This window comes from Odocoileus virginianus, chromosome 11 (assembly GCF_023699985.2).
Source record: "Odocoileus virginianus isolate 20LAN1187 ecotype Illinois chromosome 11, Ovbor_1.2, whole genome shotgun sequence".
NCBI lineage: Eukaryota > Metazoa > Chordata > Mammalia > Artiodactyla > Cervidae > Odocoileus > Odocoileus virginianus.
This window is the reverse complement of record NC_069684.1, coordinates 25,697,049-25,721,722: the sequence shown is the minus strand read 5'-3', so window position 1 is coordinate 25,721,722 and position 24,674 is coordinate 25,697,049. Positions and strand designations below refer to the sequence as shown.

The following is a 24,674-nucleotide window of genomic DNA, read 5'->3' as shown; positions in this document are numbered from 1 at the left end:
TCTAAGGCTCAGAACTTTCTTTACAGAATTTATCCTCAGCCAAAATCCATAGTTTCTTTGAACGGAAATATTCTTTCCATGATTGGTAAATAATTCCAGATTGAAAGCTGTCCAAGGTAGTATGAACCAAAATGCGCACAGCTCTATGAACCCAACTGTATCCACACACTCACTGAGGTCTGGTGAGTTTTAAACCTAAAGAATGGCCTGGGAAACAACAGAAGAGTCTGGCCACTTGCTCCGTACACTGACCACTTTTTCAGGGCCAAACAGAACACGCACAAGATGCTGACAATCACACTGCCCAGAACCAATCAAATACTGACCAGCTGTTCCACAAACAGGTAGACACTAAGTATCTTTTCCCCACAGGACCTGAACTTCTATCAGGAAGAAAATTAACTATTCTGAATTGCTGAAGGGGAGAGGGTTCTGTTGGATTGTTCTTTAACTCCACCACTACCGGTAGTAAGGTTCTTTGGTCTTTTTGTTGTTGTTCCAACAAATGTCTTAGCAAACCTGCTATCAGCTGGCAGATCTTAGTTTTATAGGACTCTAGGAAGTGAATTTGTTCTTGCTTCGTAAAATGCCGCAGAGAATTATAATCCTTTAAGAATGTCATCGCCACAAAAAGTGCTAATAAAAAGATTATAAAAGGCATCTACAGCATTTTTTTTTTCTCTACAAATGTTTTTTGAAAGAGTCATAGTCTGTATTTTGAAATCAGCCTATCTGGGTCACTATGAACTCTTGAGCAAGCTTAGTCTCTGCATGAATTTGCCACATAACAATGTAAGACCATGTCGTTCTCCACCCCCCACTCTGCTGGCCAGAGTGTCAGTGTGGCGTCTCAACTACTTCAGGCAGAGGGCAGCCCACCTTCCTGAGCAACTTCAGCCACTGTCTCTGGGAATTCTTACATCGTGGTGGGCCTAGAGAATTAATTTTTAGAAAGAGCTCTAAAGAAGAAAACTTTGTAGGGAGAAATACAAAGAGATAAGGCAGAAATTTAAATTTTAACCAAAAAGAGAAACACTTCATTCTCTATCCTTTCCATTTTGACACATACAATCCAAGGTGTTTGATATTTTCAAATAAGTTTTTAACTGAAGTACAAACTATAAAGATGAATACTGCAAGTAAGATGTTCACAAAGTAAATACCCTGCTGTGCTCATCCCAACCCTGTGATCGACTGGCACTGGCACCCCAGAAGCCTCCTCCTGTCCCTGCCAGTCTGACCTCTATCATCACAGATTTGTTCTGGTGGTTCCGAACTTTATGAATTATTTATAAATACAGTCACATAGTACGTTTCATTTCACTTCATTTCATTTTATTTTAACCAGGGAATAACTTCATTTTGAACAAGGAAGGTCTTCAATAATTTCCTGAAGGGGAGGTGGGAGAGTAAGGCTCAGCTTGCCATATTAAATGTAGGCGGCCTTCTTGCTGTTTTACACTTTACAGTTCTTGGATGTTTCTGAGAAGGACACTGCAGGGAGATACAAAGTCAAAGCAGCTGGTGGACAAACACGCCCGCATCCTACAGGTCCAACTCCAAGCTTACCTTCCGCAGAATCTCTCATATTTGCAAGGCTGGGATCTGGCTCACTTGTCTTCAGCTGTATGTCTTCGGTTTTGTTTGCTTTGTTTTTACTTTCTTGGGATTTTTTCTTCCCTGAAACACAATATTTATTTATTTGTTTGCTTGTCTGTTTGTTCATTTGGTCACTCACTATTATCCTGAATTTTTGGAGGCAATTACTAATTCAAACTATTTCTAGGCAATTATCACCTCAGATTCCTGAAGAAAGAAACAGATGATGAATATGAATACCTCTATGTTATGTCAAAGAAAACAGAAACCCACAAATCCTGTATTTTTGAGAATCTTGGGTAATGGTTCCCCTTATAACAGCTATCAAATTAATATGTAATATATTCCAGAAGAGTTAACAACACTAAATGTCCAAGGAAAATTAGAGAAGAGCGCTAAATTTCAACACCACACAAATAACAGGAACTGGCGAAAGTCTAGTTATTTGTAGGAAGCACATCAGAGAAAAGACTACCCAGACCTGTCAAAGTAAAGCAACAGGAGCAGAGATGTTGCTGAAGAGCAAGGAATGCCATGCCCAAACACCACGGCTCAGATATCAAATGCAGAGCAATTCTCAACGGTTCTCTGTCAGCCGGCACAGCATTCTTGGGGTCCGGAGGGACTCAACTCTAGGTTCAGCATAATTCAGTATTTCATTAACAACTCTGAGAATAGAAGTCAGGAAATACTAACTGCATTCCAAGTGGTAAGAGAGTTCAAAAGATAACATCAAAATGCAACAAATTTCTGATGAGTCAGAACAATAAAGTCACCAAGATGCTCAACATGGACATACATTTCCCTACAGAACTACTCTGGAAAAAAAAGTGAAAGTGAAGTTGCTCAGTCATGTCCAACTCTTTGTGACCCTGGACTACAGCCCGCAAGGCTCCTCCGCCCAAGGGATTTTCCAAGCAAGAATACTGGAGTGGGCTGTCATTTTCTCTACAGAAGTACTAGTGCTGAAGGTTTGGAAGCTACCCCTCTCTGGGATTTAATCAGAATTTATGATTCTGTTCCATTTTTTAAATTCTTGCTCCTGGGAGCTTTTGTTTTCCAGTTTTCAGATTCAGAGTAAGTTCCACCCACCTTCCTCTAAACTTTCCTTCTCCTTCTGCGATGCTCCCCCCAACCAGGCCTCAACAGCTCCTGGAACTGTCTTTTCTCTTCAGAACAACGCTCTTGACACGTTCATCTCTGATTTAGTAAGTGACTAGAAACTAGAAACCACTCACAGCTTCTGAAAAATGGTATTCTCCTTAACACTAGGTGCAGAGAATCACTACAGAGGAGAGTAACTAATTAAAACATAGACAACAAATAAAATGAGGTCAGAGACACAAAATATCACCACTACAAAGATCATGATTAAAAACAGAAACATCTACTACAATACAAATACTAACCATCAAAAACACCTCCATATTTTGATAGATATTTAAGAGATGCAACAAGAAAAAAAGCATAAGATACTTAACAATCAGCCATTTGACTTGTTAGTCTTAAAAAACAAAATACCATTTTAAATCCCTAACTCTTCAGCTTGTAAAAAAAACTGAAGATGTCTCCTGTAATTATATAAAACCTTCACTCAAATTCCTAGTAACACATCACTCCATTCATTTCTAAAGGCAGCTGAGGCTGAACCTGCAACACAAGCGTGCACTTCACTGGAACCACACTCCAGTGGAAACAAGAGCTAAGAGTCTGTGTGTAGCTGGCCAATTCGTGTCTCCAGGTGGAAATGTAATAAACCAATCTCTTCTGCAAGGATCAAGGATATGAACACACCTTTTCATCTGGTAAGAAATAACCTCTTCTTTCGAGTCTTTCACCCTTTGCCAACTTAACAGCACTTAGCCTGAATCTGATGATGACAAAGGCTCTTGAGAATCCAGGTGTGTTTAAAAGAATTTGGATTCAACCAGTTTTCTTACCCTCACTATGACATATGCCGTACTGTCTGTGTGTTGTGCACTGACCCATAGCAGACTACTGGTAGCAAACAAGGCAAATACAAATGGTTACTCGGCCATGAATGTAACTGGTCTAGTAACTGCAGTACCAGTTTGAAGGGGTTCATAGAAAGGGTTCCCAGTGCCCACAGATGCCTGATTCAAAAGTTATATTCAGAACACGTTTTTCCCTGAATCAAAATCCTCAAATAGTTATAAGACATCAGTACCACCTCATGTTCTTCAAACAGGCTAAACAATATAACCCTTTTCTACCAACCTCTTACTTTCTACTTTATAAAAGTATGAATAAATAAAAAGGGAGGTCTAAACTCCACCTCTCATGAATAAACTCTTAAGTCACACTGTAAAATTTAATAGAACAACACATGCCAACTTGTACTACAATTTTTTAAAAAGCAATGCAGAAAATTTTCTGAAACCTATCAAGTGCTATATGAAACCAGTTAAAAAAAAAAAAGGTAAACTGACTGATATGTACAGACTACTAAAAAAGTAAAACTTATGGATTTATATAAAGCAAATCACAGCTTTAATGCTACCATTCATTAGTATGTACCAAGAATGAAAGCACATAATTTTAGTCCCCTGCCTAAAAGAATATTAGAACACTGAGCTGACACTGAACTTCAATACCTTAGTCTTAGACCCTCCTAATCAGTGAGCTGCTATGCCATCACCAGACTACCCCACTCCTCCACCCCTTGCTGCCCTTGTTATCCTCTTTAAAAACCATGACCAGGAAACGCTGTTCTGCCTGGTGAAGAGAAGCCACATGTGGTAGGGACAGTCTATTTGGAGAGCAAACAAGAACACCCACCAGGCTTGCTGCAAGCCCCTCAACCACAGCACAACTGACATGTGGGGTCAGACTGCTCTCTGTTGTGGACAGGACATTTAGAAGCATCACTGACCTCCACCCATTTGATGCCAACAGTGTGCCCGGGAGTCCATCTGTAACAAGCAAAAGTCTCCAGATATAGCGGAAGCCTCACCGAAAAGAGAGTGTCTCTTTAGGTTAAGAACCACTGGGCTAAATTAATATGGGGTTCCACAGTCTGTGTATTTCTTAAAATTTTTAAAGTATTTGAGAATACTAACAAACCAACTCTAAAAGCTAAGTGATGGAACAATTAAACTTAACCTCTTAAGTGCCTCTGGTGAACACTGATAGACTTAATTTACGATGGACACGATTCTACCATGAATCTAATCATCACTAATTAATGGAACTGAGATAATCTAATACATAAAATGATTTCCTCAATCTTTATCAGAATCCTCTAATGCTCAAGGTACTTCCCATTAGGACCAAGACTAGAGATGAAGGGGATATTAAAACCCCCCATCCTTCGTGCTATTTCTGCGCTAGAAACTGAAGAGCAGGGTCCCCCAGAACTAACAGTCTATGGCAGTAGACTGACCCTGGGAGCCCTGACTCACTCTTAGGTACTCCCAGTGTCACTCACAAATACCGTAACAGCCCCTGGCAGCACCTACTACATTTCCTCAAATCAACACATTTCTCCCCGATACTTGGGTTTTTGTTCTACATATAATCAAATTAGAAGTAAAAAAAAAAACGAGTTCTAACTGAAAACCACCTGTAAGGACTTCTGCGAAGGGAGGGGGATGTGTTAGTTCCTGTCTGTAAGGCAGGACGCGCCTGGGAAGTGGTCCGGCAGAGCTGCTGGGAGCCTGGTAAGTACACGTGTGCACTTACCCTCAGGTTCCTGAAGGGTCCTACATAGAGGCTCTGCCAGCTGCGTGCTCCACTCGGTCTAAACAAGAAAGATACAGGAATGAAAACACAAGGAAAGTGGAATGGAGACAGTGACACAGAACACGACAGAGGGCAGGACAGAACGCTGTGCATGTAAGGAGAAGAGACACGCAAAGATGAAGAAAACTGAATGAAACAGAAGGAAAACAGCAGTTACCCCCTACATCGAGGCTCCCCCCCAAACCCCAAATAATAAGCCTTTGTCTTCTTAGTGGGGGACAGGATGTGGTATACTTACTTCCGGCCTATCCCATGCTCATGACTGATGTCCTTACTACTTAAGCCAGAAGTCCCACCCTATGCCTCTCATTCTAGAGACACCCAAGGACTGCCTGAGATCACACAACTGAATCACCTCTCTAGTCAGAACTAAAACCCAAGGCTGACGGTACCGAAAGTGCTCTACTAACTAAACTATTAATATACTTATTTCTTACAACCAATAATGGCATAATACAAATATCTTATTCTTTACACACCACTTTATATCCATTATTTCACCCACTTTCAAGGGAAAATGAAAGCAAAGTAATATAAAGACTTTCATTACATTTATAGAAAAGGAACCATCAAATTAGAATGCAGACATTTTCCATTTCCATTTTATGTTATGCCAAAAACAAGTATCAGTCAACAGCACAGAACCCCAATCTAAGCAAATACATTAAATATCAATAAAACTGAATTTTCTAGAGAAATAGCTGCCATATAGAGAAATTCTACATTTGCATCAACTACATGTCAAAGACAACATGTAGCATTAAGCAGCTGGTGCCTGCAATGTAAGGTGCAAAACCAAAACTGCCTAAAGCATTATGTGAATAATTTAAGTTCTTGTCTATATTCTACTCTTCTGATGAACTAAACAAGGAGATTCTAAAGAACAATGTCTCAGTTAAAAATGTTCAGGCATCAGAGAGAATGCAAAATTCTATAAGGCTTGCTCAAGTTACATTAAAAATTCATCACAACAGTGAAGGCTCATGCATTTGGTGATTTAAATGAATTAAATTTAGAACCATATGTAACTCTACGTGCACTGCCTGCCTCCTCACTGGGGAGCTACCCAACTCTGAAGCATAAAATCAGACAGAATTTAGTATCAGTATGCTGAAGCAGAGCCAGCACATCCTTGTTTGGAGAGCTCACCCTCTTACTCAGAAACAGAGACGATTCCAAACCAGGCAAGACTCCATCTGTGAGGTGATGGAGCACCAGGAAAGATCAGCTAGCCTGAAGGGGCTGGGCTGGCCTGAACAAGGACCAACCGTGACCACCACCACCACCCCTCCCCCACCATAGGGTGGGCGTGACTGCCGCCTCCAGTTCCTCACTCACACAGCCCTTCACCCCTGCTGCCCCAACTCCACCTGGATGGCTACCTCTAACCCTGAAATCGCAAAACCCCTAAGTTCTTTATTTGCCCCCAAGTCTCTTCTCAGCATCTAACAGTTTGATGGCCTTTACAGCTTAAAATTCCTCTCCTGAGCCTCATGCCATTACCATCTAGACTGTCTTCCTCCAGTAACCATTATTTGGCAAAAATATTTCTCTTCCTCCTGCCCTGAAATGAGAGGCTTCCCATAGGAAACCTGGTGATGATGCTTTCACACCAGCCTGGAGCAAGGCTTCGATAAAGTATCCAGCTAAGCAGAGGATACAGATCTTAGAGAACAGATGTGGAATAATGGAATTAATGGGCTATATCAAAAGGTAAGAGAGAGAAGAACCCCAAGATTTGGAGGAGAAGGAGCCGTGAAGATGGTTTAACCAAACTTCACAAATACACTTCTCTGAGATTTATTTCATTACAAGAATTGCCCAAAATCTCATTGCAAGTTTGTAGTAGAATTGAGATTTTTATTCTCATCCAATTCACTATTCTATCCACTGTGCTCTAACAGCCTTCTTAGTGACACTCTGTGGGTTCCAATTTCACCCTTAAAAAGAATTAAGAGTACCATCTGTGTTTCAGGCAAGTTTGAGAAATTCATCATGAACATACAAAGTCATTACACATCTTTTTCAATTTTCGAAAGGCAAAGGACAGGTTTTCATGGCAGCAGGTCCAAAATAAGGTGAAAAGCCTAACTGGGGAAAAGGCACAAAGTTCATGTTAAATGACACATGGGATTTAAAACAAACAAAGAAAAAACCAAAACAAAAAACCCACAAACAAAATCTCTAACAGATCAGGGGGTAAGCAAGGGGAACCAATGGATAACAGCAAAACTGTTAGCTTAAAGAATGGCCAAAACAATACTCAGTGTGAACTGCTAAAGGGTGGGCAGTCTTAGGCCTCAGCGCAACTGGCAGTGGTTTAACATTCTGCAGTGGGTGTGATGAGTAGGGAGAAGAGAAGCTAGAAATGGTTGCACAAAGCTAGGTTTTCCACAAGGAATAAACAGATCATTTCAATATCCTTCATGTATTCTTAAACAAAAAATACTGAGTTTGCTACCCTGGAAGTCATCAGAAGGAAGCCTGAGGACTGATGTGAGAAACTGCAATCAGAAAGGCTTCCTTGTGTAAGGTCAACAGCATCCCTACATGTAACACAAGAAAGTGTTTATCAGATGACCACAAGTGGCCATTACAACTGGCCAAGGTAAGATCAGTGGGCAAACAAGCCACTTGTGGCCTTAGCTCCATCAGGCCATGGTGTTTCAAAGAGAGAAATGTGAAGCAGTAAGATGCAACAACAATTGGTTTTTACAGAAATTATATATAATGCTATACATTTTCTAAAGATTTCTTTTGCACAGAAAATAACTTTGAAATACACCTGGTAGTAAAAATTCTGTTATGCTGCTTGGGCAAAATTTCAAATCTTTTTCTGTAGTTAAACTTCTCACTAAGAGCTGTCTGTAATTCTGGAGGCAAATTATAAAAATAAAACCTCTCCGGTTTTAAGTTGCTCGTGGCATTAAAATAGGACTCCAGGCTTTGCTTCAACAGAAACAATGGAACAAAGTTCTGGATTTTTCAGCACTGCAGATCGCAGTATAAATTCCTGGAATGCTTGCAGCCTATGCGAGGGATGGGGGGGGGGGGGCGGGCAGGGCGGGGTGCACAGTCTTTGCTGTTGTGGAGCTCTGGCTCCCCACCTCTTCCAAACATCAGGCTGATGGAAGAACAGCAAAGATCACATCTGAAGGGAGCTTCTAATTCTCTTTTTAAGAAAAGGCTTTTAGAGGCTCTGGCTGGCTAATTCCAAATATTAGAAATGGATTCCCAAATAAACATTAGTAAATTCAAATTAAGAAAGCTTTAAATTTCCTTACATTCCTGGGAACCTCAAAAAAGTCTTGTGGCATAAACAAAATGATGTCAGAGACTAACAATACCTCTGAAACTTAAAACAAGCTGCTAGCCTGTTCTGTTTTATTATCATTTTAATTTCTCGAGTTCTTTTCAAGGATTTTCATTAGCCTTTGTTTTACAGGGGGAAAAAAGATATCTAAAGTCTGAAAGTGAAAGTCGCTCAGTAGTGACCAACTCTTTGCAACCCCATAGACTGCAGTCCATCAGGCTCCTCTGTCCATGGGATTTTCCAGGCAAGGAGACTGGAGTGGGTTGCGTTTCCTTCTCCAGAGGATCTTCCCAACTCAGGGATGGAACCCCGGTCTTCTGCACTGCAGGCAAATTCTTTACCGACTGAGCTACTGGGGAAGCCCACAAAAAAAGTGAACTGCCAAGTCAAAGCGAAGTTCAAGTTCAAAACTTCAAGTTCAGGTGTAAGTCCCCTGTGGCCAAACAAACCAGGCCTGGGAGCTGTGCAAGGAGGTGGTGTGTTACAAGTGCCTGGCAACCCTAAAACAGAAGGGACAGCCATGCCCTTGAGAATTGATTAGTCTTAGCTAAAAAGAAAGTCTATTTTTCCCTCTTAAAGCCCATGACAAGTCTTACAATGCTATATCCTGATGAATTAATTACAAAGCTTGGTTTAAAAATATTTTCAGGAAGTAAAATCTAGATCTAAATCTGAATTAACACAATTGCAGTATTCCAAATTCATTCTTTACATTTGTCCACAAAAATGCTCAGAGGAACAATGGTCAAGCCACATCACTAATTAATAAAATCAGGCTACAATTCATCCATAGATATAAACCAAAAGGATCCGCATTAAGATGTTGGCAGGTGGCTCCCAGTGATGAGATTATTGATGAAGGTATGGTACTCGTTTCTCCATCTGTTTGCATTTTCTAATTTTTCTAGCTGAACATTTCAATACATGATGCAAAAAAAAAAAAAAGAAATACAACAAAAGCAAAGTTAATGAGACAACTGAAAAACGTTTCTTTCAGCTGAGATGAACACAGGCGGTTCTGCATCAGTACAGTCTGGCACTCTGCTGCACAGCAAAAGCCTGCAGTGTCTCTTTCCCATCTCCCACCTCACACACCAGCATAGTGTCCAGAAAAATGTGCTCTCCCCAGAAAAACCAAATCCACCACAGAGACACAGTAACAAAGAGTTAAAGGATATTTAAAATACATTTGACACTTTAACAATGCTGTGTGTGTGTGTTTGTATGTGTGTTCAGGGCATTGACACTTCATGAAACAGAAAATTTGTGTGTAACTTAAAGCCGGCCCTCCATATGTGTGATTCCTCCACAGCCGCATTTTTGCATCCTAGGATTCAGTCAACCCTAGGTCACTGAGTATTATACTATTCATTACTGACAAAAATTCACCTATAAGGGGAACCCGCAGTGGTCTTCAAGGGTCAACTGAATGCCCAAGCATTCACAGTATCACTGTGAGCCTTCTGGTATATATCCTTCAACTCTCTTTCCCATGCATCACATAACTTCAAACAAAAAATTGACTTGTCTTGTCCTTTTGAACAGCCATACTATTTGTTTCGATGCACCTGGGTATCACACCCATAACTATTTGAATCAAAAATCTAATTTAAACAATCATGCTGAGTGCCTCCCAGGTATAAGCTAAGGACCAATGTTTTGGCAGTCAACTAGGACAATCATGAGAGTCTTCTTTGCTACCTTTTATTTTGCTTCTCTGAAAATATAAAATTTAAGCAATGGCATTTGAATATAACACGTTTTGGTAAAGGTTTAGGAAATTCGTTTATAAACACAAAAGAATGTACAGACACTACTCTGCTGAATCACCAGGTTCTACCATTAAATGAGACACTTTCACGCCAGTGCAATCTTTAAGACCTTTTGTCACTACTGCTAGGTGAGCCCATTCCCTTCTGTTCAACACTCAATCTTCCTCTAGCCCCTCTCATGCCTGCAGATGCACCTTTCTCAAGAGTTCATGGCTGACACCTCTCTGTTCCCTGTGAAAAAGAGCTAGGAGTTCTCAGGGGCTCAGTCGTGTATGTGGGCCAGCAAAGTTCACCCCTCTGGCAAACTCAAAACTGCCCAGGTTGTCTTTCAGATTCAAGAAGCATGGAAGGAATGCAAATGTATTCTCCTCACAAAGCAATATTTTTTTAAATCACAAGTTACATATAAATTCAACTCCACTTTTTTTCTTTTACTGACCTCTATCTAAGAGCAAAATCCTACTAGCCTATTTAGGACCAGGTGGCACTAGTGGTAAAGAACCCATCTGCCAATGCAGGAGACTAAGAGACACAGGTTCAGTCCCTGGATTGGGAAGATCCCCTGGAAGAGGGCATGGCAAGCCACTCCAGTCTTCTTGCCTGGAGAATCCCATGGACAGAGGAGCCTGGTGGGCTACAGTCCATGGGGTCGCAAAGAGTCAGACATAACTGAAGCGACTTAGCACGCACTACCCTATTTACCAACTTATCTCATTCTCAGATGCATTAGCCTATCATCACACTACTAAATCTTTCCTCTACATAACTGTAAAATTTCTGGAATGATCAAATGAAACTTAGATCATTTTTCTTGGGTGCTTATTATCTACAAGACACTTTGTTAGGAGGGAATACGTATTTTTGTTGTTTGGTATCTCAGTTGTGTCTGACTCTTTTTACAGCCCCATGGACTACAGCCTGCCAGGCTCCTCTGTCCATGGGATTTCCCAGGCAAGAATACTGGAGTGGGTTGCCATTTCCTTCTCCAGGGGATCTTCCCGACCCAGGGACTGAACCTGCATCTTCTGATTAGCAGGCAGATTCTTTACTGACAGGCAGGCAGATTCTTTACCACTGTGCTACCTGGGAAGTCCATAGGGAATACATACATGTCTGCCCCAAAGATACTTAAAATGGAAGTTATATGTCTAACTTTGTGAAAAGCAAGTCCCCTTGCAGAAAGGCCCCACTAATGTCAATAAGTAGAAAATTTCTAGTGGAAAAAAATGTTTCAGAAAAATATGGATTTCCTTCAAAATAACAAGAAAGGAATGAAGGAAAAACGAAGCAGGCAGGAAGGAAGGATGGGGTTGGGGGGGAGGGTGGTCATTTGGGGATGGGAGGTGGGTGATGTTAATAGCCATCCGGCCAGGTAAAGTGAGGAGGCTCAAGGAATTGCTAATAACCCAGCTACTCCCTCACATCCTGGGTAGGAACACAGGCTCCAGGACTGAGATGACATCAGAAACACTAAATCATACTCGGTGCCAGCCTCCAAGGACTTTCCCACAGGGTCCCAAGTTGATGTTTCTCTCTTTTGCTGATGCAGGGGTAAAATAATGCCCCCGGACAACAAAGAAATCTGGGAGGAAGAGCTCGCAAAAGACAAGGATTTGAAACACAGCTGCCTCCTAGGCCAGTGTCCATGCTGGGAAAAGGGGTCTCACTTTCAATCCAGTCACATTCCATCTGCCCCCCTAAAAGGTTCCTGTGTCCCCAAGGTCACACATCTTCCCTGCAAAGAGCTGACCTCAAATAAGTGAGATCAGACTGGGCTCTCCCCCTTTCCTTCCCTGGTTTTGGGGTGGTATTCTGAATAAAACAGGTCCCCAAAGGACAAGAACTGCACAAAAACGGGAATTCACAAAACTGCAACTATACTGTGCAGCCATGGGCCATGATTTGACTAATGATTTGATGCAATCATATTCAAGGCAGAGGGGAACTAACTGTGATACATACTGATGCCATCTTAGGGAAGGGAACGTTAGATAATGTGCATCAAGAACTTTGCACAGTGCTTGACAGACCCAGTAAATGGAATCAATTGTAAGGATTATCCACAGTAGATTCTCCTAAACAAATTACAGAAACCCCATGCCTACAAGTCTAAATTGCCAGCATATGTTCCTTCTTATGAAGACAATAACATTCGGCTTCCCTAACAAATCCGAATTCATCCATTTGTTTTGCTCATTTGTTCTACATCGATTCACAGGACCCCACCCAGATATCATTACGGAAATGTACAAGTCCAATGAGGACAGACGTTTAATTGCGTGGAGAATTATCCCAAACACCAACATCCCTATCAATACACATAAATGCTCTAACAGCAGAAGTTGTGAGTATACATCAATTTTTAAAGTCTATAACCCACTAATTTTATTGCTTCTAAAAAACACTCTGTGCTTCATTTTTTAACTAAGCATACTAGTGCATTTAACATTCCTCATCTCTTCAGAAAGAAACTTTAGTTAGACCTCTTTGATAATCAGATAGCACCTAAGGTTACCCACAGTCATGAACAGCCATGAACACAACATCTGGGGCTCAGGGATACCTGTGTTACTACATATTTAAGTTGTGAGTCTATGTAAATTTGCTTATTGACAGACTAAAAAGAACCCAGACCACTGAGATAATATTAATAAATACCGCAAGATAATCAGGACATTTAGTAACTATAACACATAATAGATAAAACTGACATTCTCAACTAAAATAGTAACTTCTCCTAAGAAAACGTCTCTTTCACTTTTGTTTTTGCTTGAATTCATACCCAGCAACATGTAAAATGACAAAATTTCCTATGCTGTCATATATAGCACTGAAATAGCTCTGACACGGTCACCTTCAAGCCTGTCTGATAATTTACTCTAAGAAAATGTATCCAAAATTCATCTAAAATCTCACCTGCAGAAAATAAGGTTTTAACAGTAGAGTTATGAGTGATCTGGATCACAGGAAGGTAAAATAGGCAAACAGAAAGACAGTGAGCTCCTCATTTGGGCAGCAAGCAAACAGTGAAATATTTACTTCTGCCTGTGTAACAAATCAAATTCCCAGAGTTCTCTAATTCACCCTATTTGGGGTAACTAATAAACAAGACAGCATGCAAAACAGAAGCAGTCTCTACCATCTGAGGAATTCTCTAGTGTCCCTTTGTGTATCTACTTGCAGATCCAAGAAGGTCCTTACTCTCACCTAATTTGTAATCTACTTAATTCATTCTAATTCATTATGTGTCGCCAAAGAAAAACATATGGATTTAATTTTAAAGGGCATGTTAGAAGATGTTGAAACTGTCCATTTTTTAAAATCCAGAAGTACCACCATAGACCAAGGAAGAGGCAGCGCCTCCACAAAGCTGATTCTGCCACTGCTCATGCCCACCAATTACAACAGCATGGACCGAAACCAGTGTGACACCCATGTTCCTGGGAGGCTCTCACTTACTACTCACAGCAACCCTACACAGTAGCTGTTACCTCATCTTACGGACAGGTAAACTGAAGATTAAAATGTGTAGAGTAACCTGTCCAAGGTCACACTGCTGTTAACTGGTGGAGCTAGGGTCTGGATCTGGCCTTGTAACCCTAAGGCTATATTGTAGAAAGCCACAATGAAAGCCACACATTGTTCATCTCCCAGCACTCAAAGGTTTAGCTGCATCAGCAAATTTTCCCTTCTCGTCTCCACTCAACACACAGAAGTCAGGTTCCTTTTAAACAAGTTATCCATTGGCAAAGTACTGATCCAGTTGTATTTGATATGGGAGCAACAGTGAACGCTGAGCAACACACTTAATGTGCTTTAACACAGAAAGAAGTTGGGGGGAACGTAACAATCTACTGTGAAAACAGTTTAACAATTTCACCAACATTTTTTCAATAAGCTAGCAAATTTGGAAAACTCGACAATGGCCACAGGACTGGAGGTCAGTTGGATGGATGACCCACAAGCTGCAATCAAGATTGCTGGGAGAAATATCAACAATCTCAGATATGTAGATGATACCACCCTATTGGCAGAAGTGAAGAGAATCTAAAGAGTATCTTGATGAGAGTGAAACAGGAGAGTGAAGAAGCTGAATTAAAATTCAATATTCAAAAAACTAAGATCACTGCATCCAGCCCTCTCATTTCATGGCAAACAGATGGGGGAAAAATGGAAACAGTGGCAGATTTTATTTTCTTAGGCTCCAAAATCACTGCAGTGACTACAGCCATGAAATTAAAAGATTTTTGCTCCTTGGAAGAAAAGCTACGACAAACCTAGACAGCATATTAAAAAGCAGAGACATCACTTTGCCAACAAAGGTCCATATGGTCAAAGCTATGGTTTTTCCAGTAGTCGTGTATGGATGTGAGAGCTGGACCATAAGAAGGTTGAGCGCCAAACAATTGATGCTTTCGAGATATGGTACTGGAGAAGACTCTTGCGAGTCCCTTGGACAGCAAGGAGATCAAACCAGTCAATCCTAAAGGAAATCAATCCTGAATATTTACTGGAAGGACTGATGATGAAGCTCTAATATTCTGGCCACCTGATGCGAAGAGAGAACTTACTGGTAAAGACCCTGATGTTGGGAAAGACTGAAGGCAGGAGAAGAGGACAACAGAGGATGAGATGGTTGGATGCCATCACTGACTCAATGGACATGAGTTTCAGCAAGCTCCGGGAAATGCTGAAGGACTGGGAAGCCTGGTGTGCTGCAGTCCATGGGGTCACAGAGAGTCAGACGCCATTTAGTGACTGAATTTTTTGACAATTGCCCAGGAGATTTAGAAGACCTCACTTCTCCAAAACTGAAGAGGGTCATAGTGTTAGTTAAGGATCACTTTTTCTTCATTCCATATTTTCCACACTCTAATTCAACCATGAATTTAATTTGCTTTGGCATACAGGCAGTAATTTACATTATTTTCCAGTCTGAATCCCTAAATTTATAATTTTGATGGAATCAAAACCAAAAATAGATGTTATTAAATAAGCTTAACACTCAAATTTTAACTTGTTATCAAATACTTCCATGTAAGGAAAAGATACATCCTGAATAATGTATTTTAGCAACTAATATAACTCCTAAAGGGGATTCCAAGTGGCGCTAGCAGTAAAGAACCCATCTGCCAATGCAGGAGACATAAAAAGACGTGGGTTCAACCCCTGGGTCAGGAAGATCCCCTGGAGGAGAGCATGGCAACCCACTCCAGTATTCTTGCCTGGAGAATCCTATAACAGAGGAGCCTGGTGGGCTAAAGTCTATAAGGTCGCAAAGAGTCAGACATGACTAAAGCAATTTAGCACGCAGCACAGCTCCTAAAAACAAGCAAATCTGTAATCTTAAACCCCTTGTTCAAAAATCCAACCAAGATTGACACTGCTTTTTATTATTTGCTTGGATGACAGTGAGAAGAGAAGCTGCAATTTCACCTCCAGTGTTAATCCTACAAAAAGTACAATCCATATGTGTAAACAGACAAAAATCAGAACTGCCAACTAATGAGCACTGTGCTGGCGGCAGCACAAATCTGGGAGAGAACACGGGTTTCCACTGATGCCACCATGAACATCTACCATGAAGGGCCCAAGGCAGAAGGTGGAACGCAGTGACCTCTCATTCCTCACTGGAACCTGAGACTTTCTGCTTTACTGCACAGAAAAACGGGCTGTGAAAATCTCATAGGTTAAAAACAAAAATACAGCCAAACAGAACCAGAAAGGCATATTCTATACCGCAAACCAGCAAGAGAATGAAAATTGAAACTAAGAAGCCAAATGGTAGAAAAATAACAAAAGGCACAGAAATTTCAATTCCAAGCTGTCCTAGAACTTCAAGCAGTACGCCTAATTTGGTTTTGGGGTTCTAAACAAGGGTGAACAAACCAGTTTGCCTTCATTTTTGTGGCATGTGGTGGCTCAGGAAACCTACAAAAGACTGCACCAAGAGGTAGGATTATAAGCACAACAGGAAAAGATTGTTTATCACTGTAGCTTTAATAGAAATAAGGGGGAGGAGGAATTTTAGCTTAAGGAGTATTTACTGTTTTTCTTTTTAACCAAAGCAAAGACAATCCTCTACAACTCTACCTAACGGGTAACACACAGCTATCGCATTAACGGCGAAATCAGGTTCTGGTCATTCAGATAATGATTAAACTAATAAGAACATATAAAAATTCCTGAAAGTATCAAAATAGCAAGGATTTCAGATGTCATAATCTTTCTTTAGAAGGTGACATTTTTCTGTATCACACACAATGCTGTTATTTTATTATTAGAATAAATTTCCTACCTCTGAAACTATTCAAATATTCTTTGTGATATTAAAATATATTAAATTTAATAAAAAATAACTACACCATCCTACAATGGAAAACTTCTATCAAAAAATATTTTTAAATTTCAGGGTCATGACCACAAAAATGGGAAGAGGAAATAAGTAGCTACAACAACAGCTTCAGAATACTGAGCATGGTCTAGTCTCTTATCCATAATCCCTCAGGACTTTTCTTAATATATGTGCCAATTTTAAACCTTTTAAACCTTTTAAATTTTTAGAGAAAATTAAACAAAGAGAGAAAAATGCTTAAGAAATATGAAAAAATGAAAGCTCAGATTAGTAAGCAGCAGTTCTGTCCAGGCTACAGTGCGTATGAGGGTGTTACGGACTTACTAAATCTCTATGGAACAACTAAATACTATACAAATTACAAATCCAAGAAAGCATTAAGTTGTAAACACTCACACACATTCTAAAGATTCTACTGTGGGATACACATGATGACGAATCACCCCTGCCCCACATGAGGAGGATTCGGGAGTGCACACAGACAGGTTAGGGCAACTCCTCTCTCCTTCTTGTCTCCTTTCTTGCTTTTCCTCTGGAATGAGTCAAGTCCCTAGAATAGGAACAGCTTTATCAGCAAACAAAACCTCCTAAGAAGCTACTGCTTCAAACAGTTCAGATGAATTCTTACTAAAGGAAAAGGTAAAAAATAAAAACCTACCCCCATCAGAAGGAAATGGCAATCCACGCCCAGTTATTTTTGCCTGGAAAATCCCATGGACAGAGGAGCCTGGCAGGCTGTGGTCCAGAGGTGGCAAAGAGTCGGACACGACTGAGTGAACGTGAGAGCACACGCGCACACACACACATTCTGACAAAACCCCTCTTTTACTGGTGTCACATCATGAGAGTGAAGGAAACTAACAAGCATATTTTAACTCAATTATCCAGTAAACAAATCAGAATTACATTTAAAATCAGTTTCTAGACTTTTAAGGCTAGTATCCTAATTAAGACATGTTCATGATCTATAACATTCAGCCTAAGGGAACTTTTAAAGTTGTTTTCTATTCAGTGGAAATCAGTCAATCATTCTCAACAAGAGAACACTTAGCAGAGGAGGACGCTAAACATCACTGGCTTCTTAAAAACGGGCAACAAAACACGATGGAAGAACTCCACAATCCTAGACACAATGCCTCTGCCATCCGCATTGCAGAGGGCATCAGGCCAAGACAACGTCTCACTCAGTTCCTGTGGTTTCAAAACTGATTTCAAAAATAATACACAACTTAAGAGAAATGAAATATTCGTATGAAGTTCAAACCAGCAAATGTGTCATTAAAGGGACACTTAACAGACAAGAGCTAGAAAGGGATTAAAATCTAATCTGTTCGTTTTTTCAAAAACTGTTTGAGATGCTTGAAGTAATACAAAAAACCTATTTAATCCATAAACACCAAAGCAAAAATAACTGAAGGCATTAGTTTTCACCATAACTTAGCTTTCTAACACGAAAGATTTCACTTAATCACATTGCCTTATTATTTAAGATTAAAGTGTGCAATTTTGAAGATAGTAGTGAAAATTCATCTTGGCTAATTAGCAAATCCTTATAAAACACTGCTACTTATTCCGTGCAGGCATCCTGCTTAGAAACATTAAGGGACAAAAACTAGGTTTAGGCAAAGTGCAGCCAATTAATTCAGTAGCTGGGTGAACTTGGGCAAATCACGGAAGCCCTCGAGCATCAGTGTCCTCATTCACCAAGGAGAATGAGTCCCCATGCTGCAGGGCTACTGAGCAGGATGAGCAACAATGTATATGAAGCACCAAAAGCAGTGCTGGGCAGAAACATGCTCTCAATGTCAGCATCAACAGAAAGCAGCAGTACATCACTTGATGACACGGTGTGCACACAAGTATCAAATCCTGAGATATGTCGCTATCAAAACGCCACATAATGAATGAACTCGGCCAGGAACTGTTTTAACATCTGACAGGTGGTTTAATCTGAGTGGTAATAAAGGAAAACGGTGGCTTTCAGTATTTATCTTCTTCACTTTGAGAAACAATAGTAATGTTTTCAAATAACTCCTGCTTATCCAAGTCTCTCCAAGTCATTCAACTTCCTAAACTATGCCAACCAAATTATTAACATTAATAAAAGCAAATTTGAGAACTGTCTCCGGCAGCATGTAGCAGATACCGTGAATGCCAGCAAGAGCACCACGAGAGCCTATCTGACGCTACAACTCCCAGTTCGCCACCCAGCCTTTAACTGCAAGAAATGTCTATTAATTTTTAACCAAATGGAGGGCATTCTTGGGAGTATGTATTCCATTCCTCAGTTCTTCAGAGGCAACTTCAAATATAAAACTACATATACACTCTCTCTAATTCTATGAATATGAAGTTCATGTAGTGTAACAGACCATCTGTAAACAGGAATGTAAAACTGCCTAAGGAAATACTCAGTAAGTTTTAAAAACCAGAAATGAATCTGTAATGCAAAAAAAAGAACCCAGTATTCTGGTCTAGGCAAAGCATAGCAAATTGTTCTTTATTTTTGTTACTTTCAAATTACAATTGAATTTTTAAAAATCAACTATTGTAACTTTCTACGTTCAAGTTTTTTCACCTTTTAGAAAACTTAATCATAATTAATTCTTTTTTTTCCCCCCTGTATGAGGCAAGTCTCACCTTCAGTTTCCATATGGACAGAAGAACCAGAATAACAACCTTACACAGAGCATAGCATATTTCCTAACACACTCAGTTATGCTATATATTAGGATTTTTGCAAATTCATCCACTAAAATGCAGCTGAAACTCTGCAAAATGTTTTGAAAAATTTTAGTTAATCCACAAATTTCCTATGAACAAAGTTATACACAGCAAGAATCAAGGGCACAAAAATACCAACTTATTTGCCTAAATTTAGAGTAATTCAGTAGCAGAAGTAGAATTAGAAATTCCCCAAATCTTACTGTTGAAAAAAAATACAGAAACTGCACTGAGCTTTTAAAAGCAGACCCCTACAAAAATAGCAAGATCAACTCAGCAGGCAACCATCAAAGGCAGGTCACCCAGTGCTGAGCAAAGGCATCACTCAGCTGGAGGCAGTGAGTTCTCCTGGGGACCAACCAGGATGCTGCTCACTTGAGTCCAAGAGGACAAGCTCACAAGCCATGTAACATCTAATGTTGGGGCCCTATCTCCACAGAATCATAGCCACTTCCAAGTGGCCCATGCCCTGCTCCAATACTTACCAACAAGACCGAGGGATGAGTGCCCTGTAATCGGGCACAGAACCTGCCCACCAGGCCCCAGAAAGCTCAGGGCCCTCTGTCATCGTCCTCAGGCACCATGGCCAGGCCTCTGTCATTCAGACACCACCCTTCAGCTTTGGCCAAGGAGCCTCAAACAGAGCTGTTTGGCTGCTAGGGCAGGGCAGGTCAAGACACCAAACGTCACTGAAGCCCACCTGTTCTCTGATTTCACTAAATGTATTCTCTAATTTCAACTTTAAATGGAACCAATGCCATCACTTCTACTGCTGTTGGCCTCACACGTTGCTGCTGTTTAGTCACTCAGTCGCTCCCGACTCTTTGCAACCTCATAGACTGTAGCCCGCTAGGATCCTCTGTCCCTGGGATTCTCCAGGCAAGAGAATACTGGAGTGGGTTGCTGTTCCCTTCTCCACCTCCACATGTACAACTGGACAAAAAGCAGAGTGTTGCACAGAACCATGTGGAAATCAGGTTTTACGGAAAACCTGGCTTCAAGTTCTGCCTCTGACATTCACTGGCAGAGAGAGCTTGGACAAGTTATCCACTCTCGCTGGGTGTCCATTTCCTCACCTGGAGCCTTACCACACAGAAGAGGCCATGTGCTCTAGAGCCCGAGAACCACAGCTGCTGAGCCTATGCATCTACAGCCTGTGCGCCACAAGTGACGTCACCACCACAGAAGCCCGCACACCACGAGAGAGTAGCCCCTGTTCACCCCAACTGGAGAAAGTCCACTCAGCAACAAAGACCCAGCATAGCCAATCAATCAATCAAATTATTTTAAAAAGCAGCAGAGGCTAAACGGGATTGCCCACAAGAGTGCTCAGTACCCCTCAGCACTTCTCAGAGCTCACTCCCCCTTCCAGCTTCAGCACCGTACAGCCACTATGGCTCAGAGCCTCCATCAGGGCTTCCTGATCCATCTCTGTTTCTACCTGCTGTCCAGCCCAGCTGTGTGACCTCTCATGTCCCTGTGAGTTTCTTTCCCCAACTCATTCCCTCTTCCCCTCAGTATTCTTCACAGGAGTCCTCCTCACTGGGCTCAGCTATTCAACCAGAAGGCAGCAGAACTTCTTCTCCCAAAGGATTCCTGGCAATCCCCTCCCTATCCTGGAGCCTGAACACACATCAGCCAGAACACCTGGTTCTGGTGTTCTAACCTGTACTGAGCTTCCATAAGACAGGCAACACGCTCCTCCTTGGACTTTCACACTCCTCTCTCTAATCTCCCCTAACAATCCAGCACTATGTGCAGTGCTGGTAGGAAAGGGGCCAGTATGTCCCCCTGCAAACAAAGACTCATGTGGGTTTCTAGATGGCTCTCCCTATACTATATACATCACCCCAGCAATAAAGCACCCGCATAGCTAAAAGAACACCCAGCTTGGTCCCTCTTCCTGCAGCTCTCAGTCCCAAGACTTGACAGGGCCCGTCTGTATGTCAATCAAGTCACAGCCTCTCACAAGCTAGCCCTGGTCAACCATCCCCAGTGACATACCTAACAACCCTGACACATACACTTTATTAACTTTACAAGGTTTTTCTTGTTCACCTGTTAGCTGGTTGTCCCTGCACTCCCTAGAGTGTAAATTCGCTGAAAGCAGGAACGTGGGTTGTTTTAGTTCTCTGCTACAGTTCTGGCACCCACAAGTGTTTGACACAGAAACTATCAATACCTGTTAAATAACAAGGGGTGGGAGGGGGGTGGGGGGGAGGGGAGGTGTGCAAGAAATACCTCCAGGATTTTTATGTGAACAATTTAAATTATGGAAAGAGATGAAACATTTTCTTTTTAAGTTGGTTATAACTGAACTGTCCTGTGGTGACTATAAATCTTTTAGATAAATACTAAAAATTAGCTGATCTCAGGATCTCAGGGACTACTTACAGTTTTTAGAAAAGATTATGTGACCCTGTTAAGTGATCTCATGAAACTGTGCTCTTTATAGTTCATTCATGTTTTTGTTATAAACTCTGTCTTCTTAACTGTCTAGCTATCAGCAATAAAACTACTTGATGCTATAAATAACTCTAATTTCCTCCTCCTAATTTGCTATGAACTGGAAAGTCAACAGGTTAGAATGAGGCCTAAAATAAGAATGAAGAGGCCTACAGTGCGGCCCTGCCATAGGAGAGGAGATGGAGGACCCCTAGCTTCCTTTGAGCTTTCACAGGTGCTCCATAAACACTTACAGATTAAATGACTCACAATTCTGTAGTTCCTCAAGAACCACATTAAGTAGCTGTCAGCCACATTCTGTCGGTGGCACTTGCTAGTTTCATGGACCCACAGGCTGCACAGAGCTGTTCTTTTCTATTATCTCTCCAGCTCCTGACAGCAACTCAGTGAGGTTATGTAGCACAAGGGCCATTCCATGTTATGACACCTATTTTTAAATCTATGGAAACTGTACCCTCAGACATTGTTTGCCCAGTCACACACCTGGTAAAAACCCGAGTTCTGTGTTCTTCATTCCTTTCACTAAGCCCATGGGCATTAAGACACTGCTGTTTCTTTAGAGTAAAAAGAACTATGGGTAAGGCTCTGATGCAACCGAGACATTCTGCTGTTACATTTTGTATTTTAAAAAGAACATTTGCCAACATCATTTACTGCTAGCAAGCACATTCAATCCCTCATTTTTCACCGTAGCTAACAAGGAACAGAAATCAACGTGATAAAGACTTCTAAATTTGGCCAGTGTTACTTCACAGATCACAGTCTTCCCGTGGAGCAAGTAAGAATAACCTGAAACACCCAACACTGAAAACCCACCCTTCCTCTCCACCTGAAAAGTTTCAATCTGTTCAAGGAACTTCTCATGTTCAATCTCATTACAGGGGCTACTCAGACATGTAAGTTAGGCTTACTTACAAAGAAGAGAATTCATAATTCCAGTTCAAAGTGTCTAACATATGTACGTCTCTGGCCACTGGCAAAACTGCATGCTCCCTGGTCAGAGACAATATGAACTGTGTTCTCATAGCACTATGTTCCCTTCCTTCATTACCGGTTTGTGTGAGTCTTTGTTTGCCCATCAACAAATATTTATTGAGGGCCTGTTCCATGCCAACCATCTAGGCACTGATCAGCAACTTACTGATTGAACGTTTGTCTACTCACCTGTCTCCACAGGTGCCAGGAGAAAAGTTACTGCTGCTTTTCTGCTCACCGAATGCCCTGTATGACCTAGCAGAGTGCCTGACACATGGCAGGGGCTTAACAAACATTAGTTCAATGAATGAGTGAGACACAGAGATAGAGAGAAGAGAAGAGACTGCTTTGTATGTAAAGGAATCAGGGCTTTTTACTGCCCAGAACACGCCTCATGATCCACCAGCGATCTGATGAATTCTGAAAGGCACCACATGCAATGCACAGCTGTAGGCATAGCAGCTGTCATGCAAAGGAGCAGAGGCTCATAACTACAAAGAATTCAGCCCTTTGTTTCTCTCTGCCTGACTCCTGACCTAAATGAAGTTAGGTCCATGGTCCATCTACCTGTCAGATGCCTGCCTTCAACATCTGGCTTTCTGAAATACTAAGTTAATATAGCTACTGAATGAAATTTATGTTGATTTATTCTCTGACATCACTGCCTGAAAAGGTATTTAAATGTCTGAGGTCACATATAAGACCTAAAAAGAACTAAGTTGATGTAAAACGCTTCTCCATTTCAGGTCTTTGTAAGCTATAAATTAGCTTTACGGAGACTAACAATAACGTTTTGACTATTTAAACTTTAGATCATAAAAAGCAAACAGGACTCCTTACCGGTAAGCTGTTCAAAACAGTTAAGTTTCGAGAGTGAGGTTCATGTACTTATTTTAACTAAAAACTTAAGATTCACTGGGTTATACACAGCTTGGAGTAGTTATAAATAATAGGGTAATAAGAAATATGAACTACTGAACTCAATACAAAAACCCAGCAATATGGGCAGGTATAAAAATGAAAATGTTTTAGTTCACGTACCACTAACAAAAGCTTACTTTCAGTTTTTTCCTCCACATTCCAAATTTAAAAATTAAGGAATAAAAAAGAAAAGAAAAAGGTAATAAAATGTTCTAAACCTGCACACCAAAGTATGCTGAACAGAGAAAAGCCTTAGGATGAAGTTGTTATTAACCTGACTATATTTAAATATGAGTTAATTATGCTTAGTAACAGAGTAAAGATCTCCTGCCTTCCAAACTCCAGCCCCTGTAAATCACAACTTACCTGGAAAGTCTGGTGACATTAATTATACACAAAATTTGAACACTAAATAAAGGAACAATCTGAATTACCTAAAGAGTTTGCAAACAATTATGCACTAGGCCTAATAAAAATCTCAGCACTCACGTAAAACAGTAGACAACAATAAAAACACCTGGCAAATTTTCTAGACCATGATCATCTGATTCATGATCAAAGCACTTAATGATCAAAAACTATGAAGAGACAAGGTTAAACAGAGAACATGTAGTCAGTAAAAGGCCCAACAAACTTCCCTGGACGGATTATTGACTAAACTGTGAAATACAGAGAATATGTAATGGAACAATCAGAATGGATTTCTTGCCTACATTTTTAAATATTATTTTTATATTTTTCCAAAATCAAGTTTACACTATGAGTTCATTTATAGTATGACTTCCAC

The 24,674-nt window shown here is 40.8% G+C and overlaps 1 protein-coding gene across 7 annotated transcripts in view; it reads right to left on the bottom strand.

Moving 5' to 3' along the window:
* Positions 1–24,674, bottom strand: part of PRDM2 (PR/SET domain 2) — a 127,840-nt gene that overhangs the window by 47,565 nt on the left and 55,601 nt on the right. For 6 of the 7 annotated variants that reach the window (XM_070474073.1, XM_070474068.1, XM_070474071.1 and 3 more), the window contains one exon: positions 1,570–1,680. The exons of the other annotated variant lie outside the window; for it this stretch is intronic. In XM_070474073.1, the coding sequence (XP_070330174.1) occupies positions 1,570–1,680 (111 nt within the window). The remainder of the gene's footprint in view (positions 1–1,569; positions 1,681–24,674) is intronic. 7 annotated transcript variants of the gene reach the window in all.